Below are 13,309 nucleotides of genomic sequence, written 5' to 3'. Positions count from 1 at the left end.
TCTTCAAACCACACGCCCCCAAGGATCCCCCCGCAAAACTCCCGCGGTACATTCCCATACCCAGTACAGGTAGGTAGGTACCTTAGTAGGGCGGCATAAACATGAACGGACCAGATTTGGATACTTTGTCAATCACCACGTCATTCTATTGGATTATCCTCTGTCCAATGTTGCATGCCTGTTCCCAGTCCTTATTGGCCTTGAAAATCCCTACCCGTTCCTGTCTTCCTTCAGTGGCGCATTGTTTGTATGGTAAATATGCACTGTCATACCCAACTTTTCATGATGGATGCTTGCGCCCCTGTGTCACCCACGTGGGATTACGCATCTCGTTGTCCTGCAATACATCTCTTGAATCATTGTTTGCGGCTCAACCTGACTCGTGATTTCTTTCTTCTACTCTAGCACCTCTGCATCGCGCTATTTGACCTCTACCATGTCCATATTACAGCACTTTGCGCGTCAACCCTCCACAAAACTCAGGATATCATCCAATATACCAATTCCTCTCATCTAGGTAATAAATCCCCAGCCGTACAAAGCTGTCCAACAATTCCGGCTCAACTGCTTCATTGTTCTTGGCGGTGCAAATCTGCAGTCGTCCTGATCCCATCACTCTAACGCCAGTCGGCCGCAAATGCCCCGTATGCTTCCACCAACACCATCTACCTATCTCAACCGGGCTGCCTGATCCGCATAAGTATAGAAACATCCAAGACACAATCGTAATAATAGGAACAAGGTACACGCTATGTCTGCATGAACGCTAGATCCCCCCACATCAAGATCGAATTAACAAAAATCAAACAATGAGACATGCAAGGGTGCCGCGAGGTCCTTGCTCGTTCAGAAGCCCAGAACTTCGTCCCTGTTAGACCGCAGGACAACGAACAACGGCACTATCGTGGTTGAGCTGGGCTTTCAGGCTTATCGATCAAGCCGCCAATATCAACCCGTGTCGGCCGGTCCTCATGCGGCCACTTCTGATCCCCAGTATGCCGTGATCCAGACTGTTCTGGTTGGGCACGTATCGGCGGAAGTTGGAACGTTGATTGAGGACGATATGCACTCGAAGGAGGGAGCTCGCTCCGCGGGACGTTGTATGACTGAGGAGGTCCATATTCCGTACGGCCCGGTGACGCGGCGTACGATGCTGCGCTAGACCCCACAGAGATTCCATGGCTTGCATTTGTAAGTAACTGAGTCGACGGGCCTACAGCTGGACGGGATACCAGTGGTACTTCGTTGAACGGGCCTCTCGTCATGTCGAAAGGGGTGACAGGCGGCGCTGGTGTTCTGTACACAGACTGTGGGGTGGGAGGTTGGGAGATGTACGAGTGCGCCGCTTCCCTTGCGGCAGGCGAAGATGGCAAAGGATAGGCATGCCGGACTGGCACACTGAGAACCATGACTATAAAGTAGATCGTGCCTTCCTTCGCAAGTCCGAGTCGGATGGGGTATTGTCTGGGTTGTCCGTCGGCAGCTCTAAAAGTCAGGTATTCGTGTCGGTCAAGCTGAAATCGTCCAATCTCATCCGCACCGAAGCCAAGTCCCTGAAGAATATGATCAAGTCGGCCTAGGATTGGCGGTAAATAGTTCGGCTCCTTTCGTGTTTGTTCCTCGATCAGTTGACTCCGAATCGACGTCACCTTCTCCCTCTCTGTCAGTACAACCACATCGACCAAGTTCTGTCCCTGAAGCTCTGCTTGGCCAACAGCTTCCATAAAGGCAGGTGATGCCTTTGCAAAGTCCATCTTCATATTCAAAAAAGCAACTGGATCAGCGCCTCGAGGGCCACTCGGTAGGGGTGGCGGGTAAGCGGAGGCTTCCATGTTATGTGTTCTCTCGGAATACCGTTGGTTCATGTGTTCTCTGATTTCAAGCTGTCAGCGCATACTCAGAGGTCAGCGATATGTTTGATTCGCCTTACCCAGGTCCCATTGGAGTCCCTGACGGGTATATACTGAGTGGCCGTCTCCCTGCAGTGTCTTGTGGGTGCGGGAATCTCGAGGGATCATAGCGAGTTTCCCGATCGTCTCTCAACCGTGGTCGTCCCCTTTTCTTATGCTGGACATCGATACATGCGTCTTCCTTCCCATTGGTGATACATCTCGAACAAGGCCGTTGCGCTACGCTCAGAGGTTAGCATCAAGTCAGATTCGACAAGAAAAACGCATGAACAGAAGTTTTCTGTCGTCATCTAATGCTTGTCACTGGGGGGCCTTGGAAACATCATGGCCATTTCCCAAGTGCAGGAGACGCCATGTCCTGGAATTACATGCGGTAAAAGAACAGTTTCGAGAACATACCATCACAACTAGTGGAATGTTAGCAAATCTCGTTCGTGGGTAACTGCGGAAGATCTCTCACCGAAGATGCGCTCGTTTACAGGGGACACAGGCAGAAGCGACATGTCCCTTAGTTTTCCTTTGCGACTTTGGGGAAGTCATTGGTTGATTATCGATGATTGAAGACCGAGCCGAAGAAGCAAAGGGCGAAGACACCCCAGGAACTGTAGGCGGAATATAACCTGCTTGCTGGGACATGGGCGGTGCCCCGGACTGGATGTACGAAACATGTCGCGATGCGGGATCGTCTGGTCTTCGATAAGAAAATGGCGAGTGATCCGGAGGTCCTTGTTGAAACAACCTTGGCAAAGTAGTTTGAATATTGGGTGGTCCTCGATTATCAGTCGACTGCTGTTGACTCAAGCTGCTCCAATAAGTATCCGGTTGGTTAGGGGCTGGGTATCCCACCGGCGGCTGCCTGCGATCGCCGCTGTCCTGAGGCTGTCTCGGGGGAAGGGGAGGAGATCCTGACATAGGCGGAGAGGGATATGCTCGATACCGAGCAATGGTGTTGTGTTTTGCGCTCTCGGAAGCCCACGTCAGGTCTAAGGCGATTTGCGCCAGGTCTGAGATTCCGCGGCGTTGGCCTAGGGGGACGGGGGTTGTTTCGAGGAATGGCCCCTTGGTGAGCATGGAGACAGAATTGCTGCACTATCAGTAGGCTGGACAAAGAGACACTCCAACCGTTATTCAGCAACAAAAGACGACCTTTTATTCTTGGCTGAATTTGGCAATGTTGTTATGCTGCAGGTAAGGCATATATGGGTTAGGGATGGGCTGAGCTGCGTTCTTGCCAATAAACCACTTGTCAAGTACCACCACCAGGGATCAAGATACAGCTTCCTTGGGTCGAGATATGTTCGTCAATTTGCCAATTTGTTACCAGCCGAGAGTTATCGAGTTGGGGGCCGCGAAGCTGTTGAAGTTGATCAGGGAGGAAAGACTGCCCCGCTTCGAAGATCTGCAAAGCTGATGTGGCAGGAAAGCAAAAGAAATTGAGCAAGCAGGATATGAATTTTGTTGTGATGGAACAATATCGCAGAAGTAGTAGCGAGTCAAGGTCTAGAAGTCGACAAGCGAGTGTGAGGGCGAGGAGGCGTGAGACGAGATGCTGCACCGTGATACTACGATATGGGATCTTGGAGAAGTCTTGGTGATACAGCATGAAGCCGTGCAGTTGGGAGGTCGAGACGGAGGCGGCCAACCGCAGAGTTCCAGGACCGGAACCTGAGAGGCGGAACCGGACGAGACAGGGCAGATGAGTAAGTGATTTCGGGACCCTCGCTGGCCGGGAGGCCGTGAACACAAGTAATCGAACTGTAGACAAAGGCTGTACAGTGGCCCACGGTCGGTTTTTGTGTGACTATGTATGCACTAAAAGCTTCCCTGGGTGGCAGCGCGACTGAGATGCAGCTGGGATGGATCGGGGTTGGTGACAGGGCAGAGGGACCCTGGCTCGGATTTTAGAGTGACTGTTGAGTCAATCAAGGATTCCGGTAGGTTTCCATAACCATAATTCTCCGCCTGTGTTGGTCTTGCTAGATGAGCCAAAAGTTCATCCGCGTCAGGATTTTTGTTGCAGGAACAACCAGACACAATATGTGGCGCCGATTGGGCAGGTAGTGCTGTAGGCGAGGTACCTTGCGAGGCGCAATAGAGAGAGAAAGGAGTAGGTAGCAACCCTCCAGATTGTTTTTCCCTTTCAATTTTGCTTCTGTTGAACACCGAGAGAATGGTCGTGATTAACCGGCCAAGGGTACCTTTCGAATTTGATAGTGGGGGTGTAAGGCAAGATCAAGACGAACAAGGGAGCAGGATGATGGATGGAGAGGGAGCCGCCGTAGTTAAGTCGGGCCCGCGCCGACTGGTTGGGCTTGATATCGGCTGTCCCGAAGAGATGGAATTGACAGAACGGAGGGCAGTATAAAGAAGGAAAATAGACTAGCAAGCGACCAGGATAGCAACGGGAGCGATTATAGCAAACACTGCTGTGGTTTTGTTAGGAAGAAGACGAGAATGTAGTCCTCAGACAGAAGCAACGCCTGAGACTAAGACGAAAGAAACAGATGCGCATGTACTTGATGTACAGTATCCGTACTGCAGAAACAGGTGCAGATAGATGTAAGTAAGTGTATGGGGAGTTCGACCTGAATCTGACTGGTACAATGGAGCAATGTCTTGTCTTGTCTTGTCTCGTCTCGTCTGGTCTACTCGTAAGCAAGGACTTGCTCGATAGAGCAAGCCAGTCCAGCCCAGTCCAGCCCAGACGAGCGAGCTAAGCTGGGTGTGTAATGTACTTCAGTGCCTGTGGAGATACCGTAGTTTTGGTGGATGCCCGTTGTGGAGGTTGTCGTGGTGCTCAACGCCCGGTCGAGGGGGGAGGGGTGCAGCAAGCAAAAATACTTTGACACAAGCAGCTACTTAGTGCTAGACTGCTCAGTGACCCTACGATGCAGACTGTGGTATTGGAAGACGATAATTTGGAAGAAAGGGACACATGATGCACATATGTACATTGACGACCAGGGATCGAGACAACAGGGCAAGCTGCTAACCTACTATTTAGAGAGCTGGAACGGGGGTATGGATATGCGAATTGTTGTTGGTTATTTCATCAACCCAAAGAGGCAAAGGGAGGCAGACCAACGAGGATATGCTCCAGGGCACAATGCACATCCCCTGAAGATTGAGGATTCCAACAAACCAAAGCAGTAAGAAGCAAAAAATGAAAGAAAAGGGTAAAAAGGGCGTCTAGATCTGGAGGTGCCCAGGTGCCGTAACTACAAGGTATTGCGAAGCCATCCCATCACGTCGGAGCATCAGACCAGCAAGCGAAAAGAACGGTAATGATTCCGTCCAGGAAAAATGCCAGATGGAGTTGAGCAACGGGAGGGCTAGTGAGTAAACCAACAGGATGTACGGTGCAGAAAGTGGGCTGAGCTTTATTAGGCATTTCAATTGAACCATGACAAGGCGCGTGGCAAGCAGCTGAACTGTATTAAAATCATGAGCATCAAAGCGTCAACCAAGCTTCTTTATTACCCGTCGTCGATTATCAATTCAACCTCGTGTATCAATCGATAGTGCAGTGCAATCAATGCCTGCAGGCCTGAAGCTGTGCAGTACAAAAAGACCAGGCTTGACCTGGCTTAGTATCCATTACCGCAATATCATCTAATACCAGCTTAGGTCTGTATATATCCATAGCAGTGGCTCATCCATGTGGATGGGTCCAGGAACCGGAAATTTTAAAACAGCAAGCTTGACGAGCTGGTCATTCCTGGGGGCGTAAACGTCAGTCAATGCCAATTTTCGGTGCAGATGCTGGCCGACTCGGCGCCAGGAACGAGGGTCTCCAATGGCATGCGTGGGTGAAGATGAAGCAAAATTATGGATACTACTTGCATCGGTATTAGTTGTTCGGCCGGGGCTCCGAATTGACGAAGCCTTTCAAATGTCTGTCATTACTCTTTTGATACTGAGACCATGACAAAAGTCAGGGTCTAGTATGGTAGTCTGGTTAGGGGTAGCAGGGAGGTTGGCAGATTTGATGGGTACCATACAAAATTATGACGGTTCAAGAGAATGTATCCAAGGAGGATGTGTTGAAACTCGGGAGTTTCCTTTTCTATGTCATCGCTTGACGATATCCGCGAGGGTTCTGGTTAGCGTATTCATAAGTAGGCGCGTTATTAGCTCTGTAACACCGTGTTACCAAGGCAGTTTAGAGCCTTGCTGGGTCTATTTTTTCCCCTAGGTCAAGGCAGTACTAAACCTAACGATATATCCTTTCATTGTGATGTTCCGGCCGGCAAAGTTCAACATCCATTATCTTAGCGCTCTTCCCTGCCCCGATGGCCTATCTAGGATATCACACCCTAGATCTCTGATTTAGTGTTGGTTGGCTAGCATCGCATCGCGAACCTAAAGCAGCTACAATACCGCGAACAACAGGAATATTGTTGCCATGTCAAGCTTATATTCTATCTAAGTTATATAAGTATTAATTGAATGAATAAGGTCTGGGCAAGTTATTTCTTGTTGGCCTTTTTTCTCTAATAAGAAAAAGAAAAGAAAAAATAAGGCTCCTTCTTCTCAACTTCATCTGGTCTGATTGACCTTGCACGGGTAGTACCTACCTGGCTATGGATCTCAAATTGATCAGGTAGGAAGCACGTGTCTATATATGGAAGGTACTCAATACCTATTGTTAGTCCTTTCATAAACTTATGGAGAGTCGCCTTCCTCATTAACCCAAACTCACGGAAGGAGGAAATGTTAGTCTTACACCATTAATCCACGGGGAAGGCAGTTACATGGGTTCAACATCCTTGCTACCTACCCAACTGCTACTTGCCCATGTATAGAACTACCAGCCAAGATATTTACATCATCACCAGGTCGTGCTTACCACCTTTTACCTTTCAGCCACCATATCTACTTTGCTGTGTCATTTCCGTGCACCTTGGTTTCTGAACCAAACGATTTCATCTTATTTGAGAATGCTATTTCTTCGCTTTTCGACACACTCTCTTCTACTATCGATGCCTCGCTGATGTTACAGACATGCCGAGGAATTTGGCTGTGCAATGCCGCGAGATCTGGTGTCAGGGTGCAAGGTTTAGCCCCAGTCAGACGTTACGTTTGTGCCACGACCGCATCCTTGTCATTCGGTTTTTTCCCTTTCTCTTCACGTTGCGCTCTCGACTCAAGACTCGCTCCCGTCCAGCGGTGGGATCACAACATTGTTGCACTGCACAAGACGATACGCCGCATCGGCTCCCACTATCGAGTGGGGGCCTCCTGCTTACAAGCACATGATTCGGGATGTTGTTAGTGACGCATGTCAGGTTCCAAGACTCCAAGAACCCTGACTGTTAAAGAGTATCTCTAGTCGGCATGGTTACAGTCCGGCGCGTGTTGGTATGCGTTGACATCGCGCGACTGCTTGTTTATAGTCGTTATTATGTGCTTACACGAATCGACAAAGCCTCATTAAGCCAATTCTTAACTGTCCGCCCGCCAGGTGTTAGTGGCTCTAAACGGTCCGGCCGTCAAGCGACAAGATCTAGAACGACTTCCGCGCCCATCCATGGATACCAAGTATAATACTGCACCGGCTCGAGTAATTTTGCGACCACGGATCTTTAGGGATATAGTGGTTCATCTCCACTATATAGCTGTCATTGCAGGGTGTTGAGTTGCTTAGCGTTCGCTTAGGACAAGCCAAGAACCTTTCTGTTTGATTAGGTACAGCACCAAGAGAACATGACAATGAATGCTGGACTCTAGGTTGCTCTTCAGAATCCCCCTGTTCTCTCTGGCTGGGAGGGGCTGTTGCAAACTCTTGCAACTTGCGGTGCATCCGAACCGAAGACAAGCGGGTGTCCTGCGACTGAGGTTGTTGCTACACTTGCCGTACAACCCTTTCTTTACCTAATGTACGTACCTGTACTTTTAGCAACGGTCGGCTACCACCTAGCGCAATCTAAAATTCCGCTAACCACTAACCACCAACCACTCCAGATGTCCTATCAGATATATTGGATTATACCCAGGCAATAATAGATCTGGACCCTGCGCACACAGACCAAGAACCAGGTCACATCGTCTTGACATGCGACAGTACAGATACTATCGCGGGGCATCATAATACATATGTAAGCACACAGAATCTCCTCCTAGTGAGCACTAGATCTCAGTCGATAGCTTTATAGTGGGCGGTGGCCGGTCCTATCAGTTGGGTACCCTTGTTGTCAGAACATAGCTTGCCTGGTCTCGCAAACACCCCACTAACAGTATCGGACATCTCGCTGACGTCTGTGCCCATGGTTAAATCTCCGTCGGGAAGAATGTAGTCTACCCTACTCCGTATCTACGCCGCCATATCTACCCCGTTTGCAAAACGCAGCCTGGTTCATATGTAGCCATCGCCGGTACTCCTTTAACAGCGGCCGCTCGCTCGCCAGCACTTCTGGGGAGACCTTGTCTGTACCGGGTACCCGCCCTGCAATTAGGGCAACGATGACAAAAGCTGCCGCAGTAGTGCGGCAGCTCTAGACCAAGCTCTGGTCAGCAGAACATATCGAAACTTGTTACCGATGACTAGGTATCTGGTCTGTGCTCGTTTATGTTCATCTGGACATCTTGAGGAAGCAGGACCTGCATTGTCTTGTCTGATATCTCACTCTCTGTGAGTCAGATATAATCAAGGACCATGCCGACGTAACTCGTACGAGGGTAACTGGGGTATTATACTCTCTATATTTACATCATTCCTCGGTGGCTGCATCGTCTTAAAGACTATCTCGGAGAAATTCAACCTTGAAGGAAGTTATACTTGATGACCTGTCACTTTGCCGTGGTTGCAGTAGACGAGTCTGACTTGGGTCTAGCTAGCCGCGACCGTTAGATCTACTAAAGGTACCTACGGTATGTTGGTTGTATCCCCGAGCCACCGTTCGGTTATTGGGACATATCAGTCAGAAAGGGGGGGAAAATCATGAATAATAAGACCAGGGCAATGCGGGAACAAAACAACAACGCCAATCCCATCAGTACTTACTCCCTCATGCCAACCTGCATACGATTGTTGGCACACGCTACGTCGGTCGACGTCTTTCGATGCAACCTTTGGCGTATTCTGTGCAGGGACCAGAGCAAAGCTGAAAGAGTGTGGATCATCGGACCGTGGTCAAATTGCTACAGGAGTACTTAATATTACTCAGGACGATTCTGCGACAGCTCTTGGTCATTTTGGGCAAAGAGCTCGCGTGATCTACAGATCTTAAATCGCTTGGGATGTCCGGGTTGGCGACTGCCATATTATTCACTCGCTTAGTCTTTTCCCCCCTCATCTTGTCTTCCTTTCCTAGCCCTGCTTCCTCCAACTAATAGCACGAAACAACCCCCACTACCGTCACCGCTGTCGTAGTATGTGGCTTGGCCTTCTGCCAGCTCTGCCATTCACCTGTTGGGCATGCAGAGAACGGTGACCCTGAAGAGGCACATGGCTATAGCAATTGGTGACCTGTTATGGTATCTCTTGCAGGCGTGCCATGTGGTCTAGAGCATATTATCGGACTGCAGGTAAGACATAGGTAGTTTACGGTAGACCCGGGACTTCTGATGGTCTGAGTACTAGGCTAGTTGCCAGAGTCCAGACACCCCTGGAAACAACTTTCACTAAGCCATGGTGTGTAAAAAGAAATTGCCTGTTCTTGTCTGTCAGAGTCTTCAATATTCATCTTAACCAATTAGCGCTCAAGCCACTTCTTGGCCGAGAACTGTTGATTTGGTGGACAGACAAACCACCACCAAACCCTTCAGCCGCCAAATCATCAAACTTGACCTGAGACATCCGACATGTGGTTGGGGATGACGACAGGTGCCAAACAAGTGTGGCTTACGGCGTCTATGTCAGGGATATCATTTTCTGCAGTCGCGCCGACAGAACAAACCCCCTGTTTGAGTGCTAGAAAACCTCCCGTGTCGGGCCCGACATGGATGGATTGTTTCCATCAGCCTTTTTGCACACCATATCAGTATCCAGTCTCGCTGTCGGTAGACTCAAGTCGAGGTTCACTTCGCTTAATGTTCTCAAGTAAGGCCCATGATTATTTGGATAAAGGAGGCTGATGAACCATACTCTTAAAGTTTGCAAGGGCGAGTCAGGCACGTACCGTCACTCTTGAGAAGGAACTCGTTGCCGGTTTTCCCTTGATGTCTCAGCAATTTTCGACAACGTGTACAATAGTTGGCCGAAACACACAGGAAGGCTTCAAAATTCCAGGCCATATCGATATTCCCTTTTTTTTTTCTTCCTTTTTCTATTCTGATGACATGACCACGCTGTTGTTGACACACCAAACTGCCAAGACGGGTGGGCTCAAGGCTTCGGGTTTGTTCCTGAAAGAAATCTCCGGAAAGGTTAAGGTATTCGTATTAGAGAAATGTGGTGCTCCCGACTGGATGGTTCGCTGTGGATATGGGCGCCAGACTCTGCCAAACTAGCGAAGCGGCTGTCGGGCAACTGTACTTGTGACGTTGGCGTGCAGGCGGGTTGCAGGCTTTCTGACTCAGTTTGGTTGCAACTGAAAGAGCGGTGATTGGGTAAGAAAGAGATGCAGTGAGGTAAAAGGAAACCTTTGCCTCGAATCCACGCTCTCGGTGTTGCCAACGATGTACCGTACCGCACCGCACCGCACCGTACCGTATCCCTGTGGTTGCACCACGGACGGTGCCTACAGATAGATGCTGGCTGAGGCTGTCATATCTGACTGGCGATGCCGCCCGTGCGACATCTGAGACGGGGCAACAAGACAGACTAGCCAGCCAGTACATTATTTACCCTCATGACTACATTAGAGATGCCAAGACTCGACATATGCACATACTTGTATAGAAGTAAGTTCTGCCATGTTCTTTGGGGGTTTCATGACGCGGGCGTTGTCGGACATGGTAGGCGAGTGTGGCACACTTGTCTTAGACACCCGCTAAGAAATGCTCCTATCGTGGCAAAAGCATCAAGGTCTAGAGCTTCCGAAAAGGCGGTTCAGCTGCGATTGATGTAGATATTGCCAAGCCACGTCTAAGGAACTGACAAGGAAGCACTAGGCTGGTAAATATACTACTGTACCGTACCGTACCGTACGTAGCAGACGTACGCCGCAGGGCTTAACGACAAGGGTCAGAGAGAGAGATAATTGTCCTGTCCTGTCCTGTCCTGTTCTGTTCTGTCCTGTTCTATCCTGTCTCAGTGTGACAGCGCGCACATCGAAAGAGGTGTCGGATGCGAGATAGATACATACTCATATTGTCGGAAGCACAGCATAACCCCTCTCCTTGGCGATCAACTTTGGTACAGACGTGAATTGCAGACATAGCCGCTACCTCTCAAATTCAGGTATAGTGGACAGCTCCGCCTAAAAACATATGTACATGGATAGTACAGAGTAGGTACTAAGGTATTATGGAAATAGTATCAATAGTATCAGGAATGAACAAGGGTTAAATGGCCGATACTAGATACATGCTACCCAAGATAGCAGAAACCCTAGTTAGATAATGGACCATTATGGAAAGAGTGACCCAATCCAAGCCGATTCAAGGCAGGTAGGTACTACCTATGGCAGACATTACCGGATCTCCCAAGTTCCTGCCTGGGTTTCTCCTACCTTATTACAATATTGGCAGCTGGGCCGAGGAAACGAGTGAATACGAGGCAGGTGCGGGTCCAGTACCCTCTTACACAGGTCATAGATGCCTACTGTAGCCATTCGTGCTGGTCTTTACTACTTCCCAGTCAACAAGAATATCATCCATTGTCTATACCTACCTACCTATCTTTTACAGGTTCCTCAGCCCAGCAGATGGAAACCTACTATAGAGTCAAAATACGTTCAAGACGACTACGTCAACTGGCTGCCCTACTTCCTAGACAGGTAACGTCTGATCGGATCGGCACTGCCAAAAAAGGTACCTTAACGGCTCATCACGACCTTACAGATGATGAACCCACTCGATCACACGGGGAAAATAAACGGAGATGCATCCCGCACCGCGCTGCAGCGACAAGGAGCTCTGACCGGAAAGTCAGGTTCCCTTGATACCCATGCTCATTCAACACGATACGATTCTTTTCAAGAGTCAGACTCATGCTCAAGAAGCCTCTACTACTGACAAAAATAACCGCGGCAGAGTTTTCATCCTAGCATTGCAGATCATGCATATATGGGATAGTATTATCTATCGTACAACACAGCATCAGGACTGTTGATACAAACCAGAACACCCCCAAAATCAAAACAAGTAGTGTCGCTGTCGTCATTACGCGGGATAACGTTATCCTAGCGAATTGCCCGATTTGCCAAAGACCACACCCAATTACCATCCAAGCCATACATATATACGATTTTGCTTGGGGGTGGCGCTCAGCCAAAAGACATACTGGACGCTCCCCTGTTGGCTTTTGAGACTCTGCTAGGATTTGGCAGGCAGGTTCATTCCCTGCAGTAATATACGCCGCTTAGGAAGCTCATAACTACTTCGGGTAGGGGACAGGCACATGGCAATGGACCCTTTTCCGTCTCGTTGTGCAAGGCCAACCCTGCTGTCAGCAGCCCCCATTATCCATGTATTGCTTATGTACAATCTCAAAAGAAACAAACCTGGCTGGGACTCTCCAGCCGTCGAATCCTCTTCTACGCTGGCTGTGAAATGTCAAAACACCCACCTCAGTTAGGGACCTGTACTATCAAAAGTCTATGTTCAACTCCCTCCCTTGCCATACTGTACAATAACGGCTTGGAGGCCTCGGGTAGCAGCGCCATCGCGGCGATTCAGCAATGGTGTTGCCTACCTACCTATCGTACGAGCCCAAAGGTCGCGACCACAGTCTGTTTTGCGAAAGGATCCAAGACAATGCAGCCCAAACGGCGTTGTTATGGCGTTCCTAGTACGCATCTTTCCATTGGGTCCTTTAAACCCCGCAAACCGGCTGTAATATCACGATAGTTGATGGGTCCAACCCAATTTAGACACATGATGTCTTTTCTAGTTATCCCACGTTTCGGCACGTTTTCCTCTGAGTCCAGATTCGAAGATGCCCGGCAACTTGGAGATGGGTGGTGGGGTCCCTTCCTCCATGGCACAACCCTTCGACAGTTTGGGCAGAACCGAAAAACGGTGAGAGAGGACTGTGATCATCTTAATTGGGGCAGCATTTTCATCTCATCAACCCCTGTTGACCAGGAACAACTGGCAAGCGTCTCGAGAGACCAGCATCAGGAATGGAGGATGACTGACAGTTTCAAGCAGTGCCATGTCTTGCTGTTCTGAAGCTTCTACGTCTGTGAGCCAGCGACAGTTATCCATGCTGAAAATAAGCGTTCAAACTGACATTTACTGGCACAGAATGTTCAGCCCTTTGTCAAGCTCAACTATGGCGGCTGGTGCCGCAA

General features: G+C 49.3%; 1 protein-coding gene across 1 annotated transcript; it reads right to left on the bottom strand.

The window, feature by feature from the left end:
- Positions 1–899: 899 nt before the first annotated feature.
- FSST1_000942 (Zn(II)2Cys6 transcription factor domain-containing protein) lies at positions 900–2,981 on the bottom strand (the record flags this gene model as incomplete). Its single annotated transcript, XM_083236066.1, has 4 exons — positions 900–1,872; positions 1,931–2,129; positions 2,310–2,317; positions 2,371–2,981. 4 exons carry the CDS (start codon positions 2,979–2,981, stop codon positions 900–902), a joined length of 1,791 nt encoding a protein of 596 aa, XP_083091124.1.
- Positions 2,982–13,309: the final 10,328 nt, after the last annotated feature.

This window comes from Fusarium sambucinum, chromosome IV (genome assembly GCF_050947815.1).
Source record: "Fusarium sambucinum isolate potato_lamoka chromosome IV, whole genome shotgun sequence".
Taxonomy (NCBI): domain Eukaryota; kingdom Fungi; phylum Ascomycota; class Sordariomycetes; order Hypocreales; family Nectriaceae; genus Fusarium; species Fusarium sambucinum.
This window is presented reverse-complemented; position numbering and strand designations above follow the sequence as displayed.